Below are 15499 nucleotides of genomic sequence, written 5' to 3' on the forward strand. Positions count from 1 at the left end.
ATTCATATAACAGCTTAAGAGTCTCCTTTCAACACAAACTTCAATTCAAACCGTTAATTAATTTGTTTAATTAATCGTCCGATTTATCGATCATCAAAATGCCCTATTACGAATGTTGTCTTTTGAGTTGCAATATTTTCGGTTTGCTTCTTTTCAGACATGCGGAGTGAGCTGGCACGCTCGTTTCCGGTGGAGTTTTACCTTTTTGGGAACAGGAGTCACTACAGTTCAAAAGTTGACACCTTAAGACCTTTAACCCTTTATAGGCCAAGTGACTATTTTTGTGCATAAAAAAAAAAAAAAATAGGGCTGTCAAAATTATCGCGTTAGCGGGCGGTAATTAATTTTTTAAATTAATCACGTTAAAACATATGCACTTGTTACTTATGTTTTTTGGAGTTTTGTCACTCTCTGCTGGCGCTTGGGTGCGACTGATTTTATGGGTTCAGCACCATGAGAATTGTGTAATTATTGACATTAACAATGGCGAGCTACTAGTTTATTTTTTGATAGAAAATTTTACAAATTTTATTAAAACGAAAACATTAAGAGGGGTTTTAATATAAAATTTCTTTAACTTGTACTAACATTTATCTTTTAAGAACTACAAGTCTTTCTATCCATGGATCGCTTTAACAGAATGTTAATAATGTTAATGCCATCTTGTTGATTTATTGTTATAATAAACAAATACAGTACTTATGTACAGTATGTTGAATGTATATATCCGTCTTGTGTCTTATCTTTCCATTCCAACAATAATTTACAGAAAAATATGGCATATTTTATAGATGGTTTGAATAGCGATTAATTACGATTAATTAATTTTCAGGCTGTGATTAACTCGATTAAAAATTTTAATCATTTGACAGACCTTAAAAAAAATATGAGCCATTATTATGTACTGTCTTGTATATATACAGTATGTGTAAGTATGTATTATAGGGATATGCCGATCGTATATTTTTGCACACGAGTACGAGTCACTGGATTTTGAGAATGTGCCGATACAGAGTCCTGCTCCCATACCAGAAAAAAAAAAGTTTAAAAAAATTTTTTGAACACAATTTCCAAACATGTTGGAGTACTGTACTTTTAAAAGAACTTCCTCTTCCGCTTTTTCCAGGAGTGTTGGGTATGAAACATATATTTTTGTGTTTCTTGATTATTCTGTTACTTTTTCGCCTTTAGTATTTAGTCAACCACTAATGGTGCAAGTTCTCCCACTTGAAAATATTAGAGAGGCCTGTAATTGTCAACATGGGTAAACCTCAACCATGAGAGACAGAATATTAAAGAAAACAACAGAAAATCATGTTGTTTGATTTTTAAAGAATTTATTTGCAAATCATGGTGGAAAATAAGTATTTGGTCAATAACAAAAGTTCATCTCAATACTTTGTTAGGTACCTTGTTGGCAATAACGGAGGCCAAACGTTTTCTGTAACTCTTCACAAGCTTTTCACACACTGTTGCTGGTATTTTGGCCCATTCCTCCATGCAGCTCTCCTCTAGAGCAGTGATGTTTTGGGGCTGTCGTTGGGCAACACGGACTTTCAACTCCCTCCACAGATTTTCTATGGGGTTGAGATCTGGAGACTGGCTAGGCCACTCCAGGCCCTTGAAATGCTTCTTACGAAGCCACTCCTTTGTTGCCCTGGCTGTGTGTTTGGGATCATTGTCATGCTGCAAGACCCAGCCACGTCTCATCTTCAATGCCCTTTCTGATGGAAGGAGATTTTCACTCAAAATCTCTCGATACATGGCCCCATTCATTCTTTCCATTACACAGATCAGTTGTCCTGGTCCCTTTGCAGAAAAACAGCCTCAAAGCATGATGTTTCCACCCCCATGCTTCACAGAGGGTATGGTGTTCTTCGGATGCAATTCAGTATTCTTTCTCCTCCAAATGCGAGAATCTGTGTTTCTACCAAAAAGTTCTATTTTGGTTTCATCTTACCATAACACATTCTCCCAGTCCTCTTCTGGATCTTCCAAATGTTCTCTAGCGAACCGCAGACGGGCCTGGACATGTCCTGGCTTCAGCAGGGGGACACATCTGGCAGTGCAGGATTTGAGTCCCTGGCGGCGCATTGTGTTACTGATAATAGCCTTTGGTTCTGTGGTCCCAGCTCTCTGTAGGTCATTTACTAGTTCCCCCCCGTGTGGTTCTGGAATTTTTGCTCACCGTTCTTATCATGTTGACGCCACGGGGTGAGATCTTGCATTGAGCCCCAGATCGAGGGAGATTATCAGTGGTCATGTATGTCTTCCATTTTCTAATAATTGCTCCCACAGTTGATTTCTTTACACCAAGTGTTTTACCTATTGCAGATTCAGTCTTCCCAGCCTGGTGCAGGTCTACAATTTTGTCTCTGGTGTCCTTCGACAGCTCTTTGGTCTTGGCCATAGTAGAGTTTGGAGTGTGACTGACTGAGGTTGTGGACAGTTGTCTTTTATACCAATAATGAGTTAGAAACAGGGGCCATTAATACAGGTAACGAGAGGAGCCTCGTTAGACCTCGTTAGAAGAAGTTAGACCTCTGACAGCCAGAAATCTTGCTTGTTTGTAGGTGACCAAATACTTATTTTCCACTCTAATTTGGGAATAAATTCTTTAAAAAACAAACAATGTGACTTTCTGTTTTTTTTTTTCCACATTCTGTCTCTCATGGTTGAGGTTTACCCATGTTGACAATTACAGGCCTCTGTAATATTTTCAAGTAGGAGAACTTGCACAATTGGTGCTTGACTAAATACTTATTTGCCCCACTGTACATGTTGCTCGGAGCGTAGTTAGACTAAAGCAACTTTGAAAGTGCAAATGAATTATTGACTCCCAACTTCACGTGTTTGAAAGTCTTATTTTTAGATGCGTTTAAGTGCGTCAGTCAATCATACGCATTCATTCACACTTCTATGTCATCCCATCTTGTTCATGCTACTTCTTAGGATGTACGGTTTATCTGTGACGTATTTTTTGTTGTGTGTGCAGCTGGACGCGCTGAAGCAGCAGAATTGCAAATACCAGGAGGAGCTGAGTCGCGTTCAGGAGCAGCCGCGCCTCAACCGCGAAGACATGTAAGTATCATTCTACTTTCCAGACCCAAAACAAGCACTTTTCCCCAAATGATTTAATCACAGAAGTTGCGAATGATTCACGTTGCTTGTGTTGAGCTTTGTGACGTTCAGGTTTATTTTTAGAATGTGTCTGCGTGCGCACGTGTTTTGAAATTGTTGTACACACACACACCCGCCTTTGTGATGTCTGAGCCGCGGATGAATGTAACTGGCTGAGCGGTTCTCACAAAAAAGCAATCAAACGCATCCCGCTTCCTGCCGGTGTTACGTAATTGCTGTCCTCACGGCGCACTGCTCCGGCGGTGACATCACTGCACAGCTGTCGGCGCAGCAGCCGCTTGTGACAGTTGCGGATGTCGTTCATTGATGGCAATAGACGGCCAATCGCTGCAATGATTAATCGAGTAATCAGCGACCAAGCGATGATCAAATTAATTCACAACTATTATGATAGTAGTAATACTTTTTTTAAAAAACCCTTATAGGACACTCATTGCCTGCTATATAGACAGCACTGGTCGTCCAATCCAATTTGACTGGGAGGGATGAATGAACAAACGTTCATTCGTCCCTCCCAGTCAAAATGAATTGGACGTCCAGCTCCGTCAATGGCACTGAAACTCAGGTATTTAGAGCCAGCCTTCCTGGTTTAAATGAATTGGATGTCTAGCGCCATCAATGGAGTGCAATGAGTTAAATAGTATGAAAAAAACATCAATTTAAAATGAGTGATACTTATGCCCGTAATTACAATGTATGTCCGTTTTTATTCATTTTAATTTCAGCCATTTAGTTTTTGTTAATTTATCGTAATGTACCGTATTTTTCGGACCATAAGTCGCACCTGAGTATAAGTCGCACCAGCCATAAAATGCCCAACGAAGAGGAAATAAACATACATAAGTCGCACCGGAGTATAAGTTGGGGAAAATTCCCTTGATAAAAATCCAACTCATAGAACAGATATGTCATCTTGAAAGGCAATTTAATATCAAAATACAATAGAGAACAACAAGCTGAATAAGTGTACGGTATGATAATGTTACATGATGCAAAAACAATGAAATGCGAATATACTGTCCTCACCAGGACGCTAAGGCTCGGTCCGGGCTATACAGCGAGCTAAACTCCCAAATGACTATACTGGATGTCCGTATAATTTGCTGACTTTTTTGGCCGTCGTTATGACACCATCATTTGAAGAGTGAAGCTAAAAATAGAAATAATACTAATCAATTTCGGCCTCGATACCAAACAGGTTCGCATCAACGCGAAAGCATGCATTTCAATATAAAAAAGTCAATAATACAATTGAACACACTTTGCAAAAGGCAGAATGCAAATGTGGTCATTGCTATTAAGAGTTATTCAGATAACTATAGACCCTACCCACGTGACGTCACAACTCCGCCCTCCTGACTGGTGCCGCCCAATTGTCCGTCAACACATCGTGTTTACCTGTTACGGCTATGTAGATTCCTCCTATTTACGGCGTGTTTTTCTGCTCGTTAACATTAATAATCAACATGGTGAAGGCGTGTGTGGCGGTCGGTTGCAATAACAGAGAAGATAGACGGAGAGACTTGAAGTTCTACCGGATTCTGAGAGACCCGGAGAGGAGAGAGCGAGATGGGCTGCTGCAATTCGACGAGAAAACTGGGCTCCAAACGATTACCACAGATTATGTAGTAGTCATTTTATATCTGGTAAGATGCATTTAATATATATTTAGAGGGTTTTGGGCTGACAACCACAATTAAGATCATTGCTAGGCTAATCGCCGACAAAATACACGTATGTATGTAGTGAGAGTGCTATCGCTAAACCATATAAACATTAAAAGCCCTAGCTCCATTGACAAATGACATGAAATACATTAGACTTGACAGTGGATGTTAGCAAGAACAAAAGATTTTGAATTGAAAATTTCGTAACTCACCTTTCCAAGCACAAGATAGATTCCTGCCGAATTTTCGTGGACGAGGACCTGCTTCACCCAACCAGCAACGAAGTATTTATAAGTCTCCAAGCTCTTAAAGTTTTTCAAACTTTCGTGAGAATAGGCTGATTTTGTGTGGACAAGATAGTTGTAAATATCAGGGTAGCTAGCAGATGTCAGGCAAATACGGCGAAGACAGTGGGTTGAAAAACATCGATTTAGGCATCAAATATGGATCTGGCGAATGGATAAACTGAAGCTTTTCCACATAACGCCTTTTATGCAATGCATCAAGTGAGTTTAGGGCATCCGAAAGCACCGGGTCTTCCATGAAATGCATTATAAATTGCTCGATCAATTGAGACCATTGATAATACAGACACAAAATGACGGACAAGGGGGCGGAACAATGCAGCGATCACGTGATTTTGTGACGTCGGTGGGTAGGGTCTGTAGCATAAAGAACATGCTAACAAGTTTACCAAACCATCAGTGTCACTACAAAACACCAAAATAACATGTGAAATGATATCATAATGTGTTAATAATTTCACACATAAGTCGCACCCCCAGCCAAACTATGAAAAAAAACTGCGACTTATAGTCCGAAAAATACGGTTTGACTTTTCCGGGGTTCAACCGGGGGTCACAGGTGGCTTTTTTGGTATTGCTACTTGTATTGGCCATGCGCAAAGGGTTAAATCAGTGCTTTGTGATTCATAGAACAGTAGTCACAATCGTAACTTTAGCTATAATTATTTTTTAAAAATCCAATAATGAGTGCCAGTTTTGAAAAAAAACCCAAAAACATTTATTTATTGTAGTGCTGTAACGAATACTCGATTAACTTGAGTAATTCAATTAGAAAATAGCTTCGAATTAAATTTTGCTGCTTCGAGTATTCGTTTAATTAGAGTGGCGTTGTAATGATTTGTTTTGAAAGTGTTTGCATTGATTTTTTATTGATTGGGTGGAAACACTACCCTCTAGTGGCAATAGTAAATATGACATAATTCATTTAACATGGCTGAGTCCAGCTGCTCCCCGTTAAGACCAACATAAGGTAAGTTTTCTTTTGAGCGAATATATTTTTTTGATGCATTCATAATTTCACTTATCGGTATATTTAGCCATTCTTTGTGGGAATATGTGTTTGAACGATTTGTTAACTCATTTGCCCCCAAAAACGTATAAATACGTTCTATTTTTAATTGTTTCAGTGTCCCAGAAACGTATTTATACATCTTTTACGTTTTTTACCCACAAGAGACATCTCTAGGTTCTGATGCAACTTTGCGCTAAAGCGCAACGCTCAAAATCCATTTTAAAGCAATAAAACTGGCCACTGGAGGGCAGTAGCGCATTTGGTAAGAACTCATATCGGACCATGAAAGGAAATGAATGAAGAGAAATAGTCAGGAAGCGGGAGTTGGAAGAAGTAAGAAGCGTGAGAAAAATGTGGAGAACGATGTAAAACACAAGGCACATGCCCCTACACAAGTTCCCTAGGTGAATTCTGTTCTGAGGTAGTAGTCACTACAAAAGAAAGATTCAAAAAAATCTATCTTGATGAGACAGGCGGTGATGAGGGAAAAAAGGAAAACATTATTCAGATGTTTGGGATGTAACTAAAGCAAAAAATAGCTGTGGTAAAGTCAAAGTTGAAATGTATGCTTTTACAAAAAGCTCAATTTGTCTGTTTTTTTCATCAGAAATTGGAAAATTGCTCAAACTAAGCTATTTTGTCATGCTGATTTCTAAACTGTTTTTTCCTGCTGAAAGAAGAGTGTCTAATCTTTCTTTTGGTGGATTCCATGTTTATATAGCAATAGAAGAGATTTTTCTGTGGGCCTTGCAAAATCAGTCAAAATCCAGTAAAACCGCCAGGGGCAAAGGGGGTTGCTCTGGTGAAAATGGCTGGGAGTGAATGAGTTAAGAGCATTGTTAAAAAAAAATATATATATATGTTCCTAATCCGATTACACGATTATTCGAACTAACTAGTATATAGATTAATTGACTGCAAAAATAATTGATAGCTGCAGCCCTAATTTATTGAATAGGGACAGTACACATTAATGAACATCTATTTAGATGACTCTAAGGGACCATTTATACATGGCGACACACCGAGAATACGACACATTTCATGTTTGCATTTACATGGTTCCGTCGCCATTGGAACGATGTCGCAATTCAACGTGAAAATCATGTAGTATTCATGCCAAACCTAGGGCGCAGTGCAGTTTTACGAGGCAACAGCCAATGATGCACTTCCTTGACAACAACCTCCTCAGCCCAGAGGACAACATACCCGCCCACTCAAAGCAGTGGCGTCCACACCTTTTTTTCTTTTGCTTCAAAAGGCACAAAAACACGACCACGAAATATATTGTATCGTAGAATTATTAATATACAAATATAATAATAATATAATAATATTTTACAGCACAAAGCATAAACGATTGACAATCTTTAGCCATTTTTAATCAAAATATGGGGGCTGGTTGGCCTCAGATTGACCTATAAAATAATTGTAAATATCTTATAAATGATAGCAGCACAAACCAAACTTTACAGCACAAACAAGCACAAACGTAGCACAAACGATTGACATAATTTTTATCTAAATTTGCATCTGATGGGGGGGTTCAACGTCACGGAGGTCAATATAGAACATGAATCCAAATTTGACAAATTACTCAAAATGGAGATGAAATGATTCTACTTTTTGCACAGAGAGAAGATATCAACCGAGGACTCTCGCCTTCATGACTCTGCCAGCGTGCTCGCCAACGACAAAGACTACGAGCTGGAGACGCTAAAGAACGAGGTGCTCTCCCGGGAAAAAGACCACGACGCCGTCGCCATCGTCACTGCCATCTTATTTTTCCCTTGTCAGGTGGTGGCGTTGCGGGACCATAACGCCGCGGCCGAGACTCTGCGTTCAGCCGTGGCCGCGTTGGAGCGCGACAAGGCTCATTTAAGCGTCTGCAGACTGGAGCAGAGGCTCGCTGGGCGAGACGGCGATCAGAAGGAGGAGCCCTCAGGTGAGGAGACGCCAGACCCGTCGTGTCATCTTTGTGCGCTGATTCCCCAAATCTTTACCCAGCAGGCGACAAGGCTCTGGAGCAGCTCAGGGAGGAGAAGGAGTTCGCGGAGGGTCAGGTGAGACCCGCCGTAAGTGTCGTCGTCGCAACGTGCTTTTGACCGCACGTTTTTCCTCGCAGATCAACTTCCTGAATAGCGTCATCGTCGACCTGCAGCGCAAGAACGAAGAACTGAAGACCAAACTGAAGAAGCTTGCTTTGGTCGAGTTCATCGGCAATGATGGCACAGACGGGTACGAACTAATACACATCATTCCCTGTTCTTTCCTGTCTTCCCTTTTCTTGTCCTGTCGGTTGGCTGGTGTTGTGACGACTTTTTAATGCTGAATATCTTCAGGTAGCATAAATGTATATGGCGGAAAACACTCAGGTGACTTGAAGTTCTGCTCTGAGACCCTCAATTTGGCCAACTTTTAAAATTGTCCGAAATGTATGTGTGACACATCATTGGAAAGCTTAAAATCTCAATTTTCTGGGGAACAAAAATTTTGAACAGGAAGGTATTTAAAAAAAAAAAAAAATTTTTTTTAAACAGCAAAACCCTAATTGGAGGCGAGAACACACGACAACAGAATTAAAGACGCCACGATTTTAACGGGATATTATTGCGTATTTACCTTGTTTCGATGCAAAAACTCCATGTAGCATGTATCACCGAGTGTAAAGACACAGCTGTGAATAGCCACAGCTGGATATTTTTTTAATTTTATGGGTGAAACATGGTGCGAAAACAAGGGTCACGATGCAGAAATCGCAGACAACAAGGAGTGGTTGAGATTTTCTTTTTCATATAGTTACCCTTTGAAACGTTATTTTTCCATTTTTTTTTTGTTTGGATCGATTGTTTATAATTTAACATATTGGGGGAAATGCAACTGTAACAAAAAAAATATAATTAAGCGTTAGTAATTAGGTAGATATCCGTGACTTTTTTACAGACGCCAATTGTTTCATTGTGACGTAATTTGTTTAAAATATGCGAGTGAATATTTTTTAAAGTCGTTTTTTTTTTTAAACTAAATATTAGACATCAAGCAATGATTCTAAGCTAAAAATGACTGACATTTCGAATAATAAATACAATTACTCACCTTCTTTTTATGGCTCGGTTGAAACAAAAGCCGTTGCGCGATATCTGTAACTAGATAATTATGAGTTAGATATCCGTGATTTTTTTACAGACGCCAAATTTTTCATTGTGACTTAATTCGTTTAAAAGTTTAAAATATGCGAGTGAATAATTTTAAGGTTTTTTTTTTTTTAACTAAAATTTAGACATCAATTAATGATTCTAAGCTAAAAATGACAGACATTTTGAATAATATAATTAACTTTTTCTTGCTAGGTTGAAACAAAAGCGGTTGCGCGACGTCTGTAAACGGGGGTTTTCAGGGTAAAACGGACAAATTAAAAATAGTTCGGAGGCTGAGTACGCCATGAATCTGCTATGGCAGCATATAGACATATTGTTCTATCAAGCACAACAGTTTTTTGGCTTAAAATACAGCAGTTTATTTTAAAGAGGTGTGCAAGAGCAGAAACTGCTTTTTCAGTCTTGTCTGTGTGACTTGAAATTCCTCTCCGAGACCCCCTATTTGGCCAAATTTCAAAATTGTCCTATATGGATGTGTGATACATCATTGAAAAGCTAAACCCTAACTGGAGGTGAGAGCAAGCGAGAGCATGATTACAGACGCCGAGATTTTAATGAGATATTATCGCTTATTTACCTCTGTTCGATCCAAAAACTCCATGTAGCATGTATCACCGAGTGTTGAGACACGGCTGTGAATGGCCACAGCTGGATTTTTGGGGGATGTTATGGGTGAAACATGGTAATATAACAAGGGTCGGAATGCAGAAATCGCAGACATCAAGGAGTGGTCGAGATTTTCATTTTCGTATATTTACCCATTTGAACTTTTTTTTTCAGTTTTTGTTTGTTTAGATAGATTATTTATCATCTAACACATCAGAGAAAATGCGACAGTAACAAAAAAATACAATTAAACGTTAGTAATTAGATAGCTATCCGTGACTTTTTTACAGGTGCCAATTTTTTCATTGTGACGTAATTTGTTTAAAATATGCGAGTGAATATTTTTTAAAGTCGTTTTTTTTTTTTTTTTTTTTTTTTTTAAACTAAATATTAGACATGAAGTAATGATTCTAAGCTAAAAATGACAGACATTTCGAATAATAAATACGATTACTTACCTTCTTTTTATGGCTCGGTTGAAACAAAAACGGTTGCGCGATGTCTGTAAACAGGGGTTACCGGGGCAAAACGGACAAATTCAAAATAGTTTGGGGGCTTATTGCACCATAAATCTGATATGGCAGCATATAGACATATTGTTCTATCAAACACAACAGTTGTTTAAGCTTTAAATACAGCAGTTTCTTTTAAAGAGGGGTGCAAGAGAATCCGCTATATTTTATCAGTGCTGTTTGAGTGTTAATTCAAGTTTCTCATGATAAATTAACTAGTGGTTAATTTGCACTAAAATAGTGTCTATATAAGCTCATTGCCTGCCATTGACAACGCTTGTTCATTCGCCCCTCCCAATCAAGATAGATTGGACGCCTAGCACCGTCAGTGGCACTGAAACCAGAGCATGTCTTGTGGGCATTTACAGGTCACTTCCTTTTCATTTTAGGGCATTAACAGGTTACTTCCTGTTGATTTTGAGTGGCTTTCTATTCATTTGGGCACATTCCAGGGACACTTCCTGTTAAGTAACCCAAAATCAATAGGAAGTGACAAGTAAATGTCCATAAACAACAGGAAGTGACTCAAATATGTCCCAAAATTCACAGGGAGTGACCAAAAATCAACAAGAAATGACCTGAAATGCGCCGTCATTAACTCATTGGCAGCCATTGACGGCCATAGACGTCCAATCTGTTTGGAGAGGGAGGGATGTTCGCCAATGCAGTTGATGTCTTTTTTAGTACCGTACCGATACTAGGCTAATCTGCAGCTTTAGTTAGCATATCTGATAAAAATCCTAACACTTATTAATTTGCTCAGCACGGAACCGGCGGCGGAGTCCAAGCGAGACAAGAAGGCACCGCTGCGCCCCTTCTGCGACATATGCGACTGCTTCGACCTGCACGACACGGAGGACTGCCCCACGCAAGCACAGAGTCCCGACTCGGTGCCGCACTCCAGCTACCGCGGCCACCGCGACGATGAGCGGCCCTACTGCGACGTCTGCGAGATGTTCGGCCACTCCACTTGCAACGACGATCGCACCTTCTAGACCTCTTCTTCGCCGGATGCTAAACTCTGGCGCACCCCACTCCCCACCCCCCGAAACGCTTCCACGGTGCAATATCGATGTAAGCATTTGACGGCGGCGGGTCATTTGCTGACATTCCGACCAATCAGGTAACCTCACTATGAAAAGTCGCACTCCGCCATTGACTTGCCTACCAAATTCCCGCCATTGACTTGCCTACCAAATTCTATACTGACCTGACTGATTTTTTAAAAATATTAGCTTTACCCGCTAACAATTTAGTGACGTTTATCTGCCGAGTATACACATCGTAACTCATACGTTTTTAACTCATACGCTGCTATTGACGGTGATAGATGTCCAATCCATTTTTGGGTTGGCAGCAAGTGAATGAATGTGCAGGTAGACAATACCAACCGAGGACTCTAGTTCTCTTTCACATTGTATTAATTGATGGTAGCTTTAGGTATATTGTCAAAGCTATCATCTGTAATATTTCCTTCCTTTTAAACACCCCAAATCAACAGGAAGAACACAAAAGAAATTAATCGACATCAACAGGAAGTGACCCCGAAACACCCCCAAATCAATAGCAAGTGAGCTGATATCAACAGGAAGTGACCCCGAAATGGCCCCAAATCAACAGGAAGTGACCTGTTAGCATCAAGAAGTGCCCCAAATCCAACAGGTTACCTGATTAAAACAGGAAGTGAACTGATTTTAACAGGAAGTGACCCAAAATTGCCCCAAATCAACAGGAAGTGACCTGATCATCAACAAGAAAGGAAGCGATACCAACAGGAAGTGACCTAATATCAACAGGAAATGAAGCGATATCAACAGGAAGTGACCTGACATGCCCTCAAATAAACAGGAAGTGACCCGATATCAACAGGAAGTGCCCTGCAATCAACAAGTTACTTGATATAAAGACGAAGTGAACTGATTTTAACAGGAACTGACCCAAAAATACCCCCAAATCAACAGGAAGTGACCTGATGCCAACAGGAAATGAAGCGATATCAACAGGAAGTGACCCAGTGCCGCCAAATCAACAGGAAGTGACCTGATATCAGTACGAAGTGAACCGATATCACGAGAAAGTGACCACAAAATGCCCCAAAATCAATAGGAAGTGACCTGTTATCAACAGAATGTCATCCGACATCAGAAGGAAGTGACCTCGAAATGCCCTGAAATAACAGGAAATTACCTGATAACAACAGGAAGTGACCCAGTGCCGCCAAATCAACAGGAAGTCACCTGATATCAGCACGAAGTGAACCGATATCACGAGAAAGTGACCAAAAAATGCCCCAAAATCAATAGGAAGTGACCTGTTATCAACAGAATGTGATCCGACATCAACAGGAAGTGACCTCAAAATGCTCTGAAATCAACAGGAAGTGACCCAGTGCTGCCAACTCAACAGGAAGTGACCTGATATCAGCACGAAGTGAACCGATATCACGAGAAAGTGACCACAAAATGCCCCCAAATCAAGAGGAAGTGACCTGTTATCAACAGAATGTGATCCGACATCAACAGGAAGTGACCTCAAAAAGCCCTGAAATCAACAGGAAGTGAACAGATATCAACAGGAAGCGACCCCGAATTCCACAAAATCACAGGAAGTTATCTAATAAAAAATACAATGACTAATAATTTTTTAAAAATGATATACCGTATTTTTCAGTCGCACCAGCCAATGTTGATTCTCTGCCACCCTCCCAGTTCAAATGGATTGGACGTCCACTAGTGACAAAACAAATTTAAACTCATCCCACTAGTAACAAATTAGAATAGAGGCACCCGATTGGATGTCTATCATTGTCAATGACAAAGCAAAACCACTTTTCAAGCATGACTTTTTGCCGATAGACAACTTCCGCTAAACATACTAGCATCATTTTCACCAAAATGTTGAAGTTTTTACGAGTTCACTGCCACGCTCCGGTCGCACGCACACGAACCCGTTCGTTTACTTTTGTGTCAGTTCAATTGCGTCAACGGCACAGTTGGTAAGTAGACCAAAAAAAAAAAAAAAAAGGTTTTCTCACCAGGGCTGCCACGAGTAATACGCTATCAAACAATTTTGCACTTAACCCTTTCATGCACATATTATGATTTAAAAAAAATTGATTTAAAAAAACGTTTATTACAATTTATATAAGACAGAGGTCTCAGGAGCCAGTTGTGGCCCACGGTGTAATATTTTGCGCCCCCCCCCCCCCCCCCCCATTTGACATATTAGTGTTATCCTTATGTACAGATAGTCCCTGGGTTACCACGTACTTGACTTAAGTGATTTGGACTTTACGAGTCTCATGCGACATTTTGTCTCCAGTCGTTTTTTTTTGTTGTTGTTTTTTTTAGTCTCGTAAATAGTACCTTATTTTACCTCACAGTATCTTATTTTTTACTTTATTAATATGACGTGTTCTGTCTTCCCTCACTAAATGTAAAATTTAGCAAACAAGGCCTTTTGAAGCTTTTGACTTCATTCACTTTTGACAATTTGTAAAGCTGTCACACGCCACACACTTATGTTCAAAACGACACGCATTTTAACTATAAAACACTTGACACAAAACAATTGATTTTCGAACGTCCGTCAAGTCTGATCAATATGTAAATTTAGTTGTTTAAATTAGCCTAATTTGCCTAACAAAAGTTCGCTAGCTTGAATGCTACGAATGCTAATGTACTTACAATTCTCATAGCAAATCGCTCAAATGTAACTCCACAAATTGTAGCTGTAAACTTAATTACAAATGATACACCAGGGGTCGGCAACCCGAAATGTACAAACAACCATATTGGTCCAATAGTACAAAAAACAATTATGTCTGGAGCCGCAAAAAATGAAAAGCCATATCTAAGCCCTGTAATGAAGGCAACACATGATGTATGTGTCTATATTAACTATATTAGCCTATTATCGAAATGCCTAAGCTGGCTACAGATACATAATGAGCCTTCATGATTAAATGTTCCATTTTCCCTGCAGTGCATCCTATAGCGAATGACACACCACGAGACTACTCTGTTGTAAGATGCCGCCTCAAGTTTAACTTCATTACAATAAGAATTAGAAGAATGTTTTATGTCATGTTCATACGGAGCCCCTTAAGGGAAATCGACATCTGGTAAACATTAGCATTACAGTACATAACATTAAGGCTAGCGGACATTTGCTATGAAAGTTAGAAAATTGCAAAAATTGGCTAACACTAGCTTAAATGCTATATAATGCTAATGTTTACAACAATTGACTAACTTGAATGGAAAACGTCCGCTAGCTTAAATGCTATATACTGTAATGCTAATGTTTACAACAAATGACTAACCTGCATAGCAAAAGTCCGCTAGCTTAAATGCTATATAATGCTAATGTTTACAACAATTGGCTAACTTGAATAGAAAACGTCCGCTAGCTTAAATGCTATATACTGTAATGCTAATGTTTACAACAATTGGCTAACTTGCATAGCAAAATTCCGCTAGCTTAAATGCTACATAATGCAAATGTTTATAACAATTGGCTAACTTGCATAGAAAACGTCCGCTAGCTTAAATGCTATATACTGTAATGCTAATGTTTACAACAATTGACTAACCTGCATCGCAAAAGTCCGATAGCTTAAATGCTATATAATGCTAATGTTTACAACAACTGGCTAACTTGCATAGAAAACGTGCGCTAGCGTAAATGCTATATACTGTAATGCAAATGTTTACAACAATTGGCTAACTTGCATAGCAAAATTCCGCTAGCTTAAATGCTATATAATGCTAATGTTTATACCAATTGGCTAGCTTGCATAGAAAATGTTCGCTAGGTTAAATGCTATATACTGTAATGCTAATGTTTACAACAATTGGAGCAAAATTCCGCAAGCTTAAATGCTGTATAATGCTAATGTCTACAACAATTGGCTAACCTGAATAGAAAACGTCCGCTAGGTTAAATGCCATATACTGTAATGCTAATGATACAACAATAGGCTAACCTGCATAGAAAGAGTCCGCTCGCTTAAATGCTATACAATGCTAATGTTTACAACAGTTGGCTAACCTGAATAGAAAACATCCGCTAGGTTAAATGCTATATACTGTAATGC

General features: G+C 39.3%; 1 protein-coding gene across 3 annotated transcripts in view; it reads left to right on the forward strand.

Moving 5' to 3' along the window:
• The window catches only part of clip1b (CAP-GLY domain containing linker protein 1b), a 57355-nt gene extending 43590 nt beyond the window's left edge, over positions 1-13765 (forward strand). For 2 of the 3 annotated variants that reach the window (XM_057819211.1, XM_057819213.1), the window contains 6 exons: positions 2996-3081; positions 7760-7853; positions 7923-8070; positions 8133-8188; positions 8251-8363; positions 11165-13765. In XM_057819211.1, coding sequence (XP_057675194.1) covers positions 2996-3081; positions 7760-7853; positions 7923-8070; positions 8133-8188; positions 8251-8363; positions 11165-11396 — 729 coding nt within the window. In that variant the 3' untranslated portion in view covers positions 11397-13765. The remainder of the gene's footprint in view (positions 1-2995; positions 3082-7759; positions 7854-7922; positions 8071-8132; positions 8189-8250; positions 8364-11164) is intronic. The other variant, XM_057819212.1, reaches the window with a different exon arrangement.
• The last annotated feature ends 1734 nt before the right edge of the window (positions 13766-15499 follow it).

Source organism: Corythoichthys intestinalis, chromosome 17 (genome assembly GCF_030265065.1).
Source record: "Corythoichthys intestinalis isolate RoL2023-P3 chromosome 17, ASM3026506v1, whole genome shotgun sequence".
Taxonomy (NCBI): domain Eukaryota; kingdom Metazoa; phylum Chordata; class Actinopteri; order Syngnathiformes; family Syngnathidae; genus Corythoichthys; species Corythoichthys intestinalis.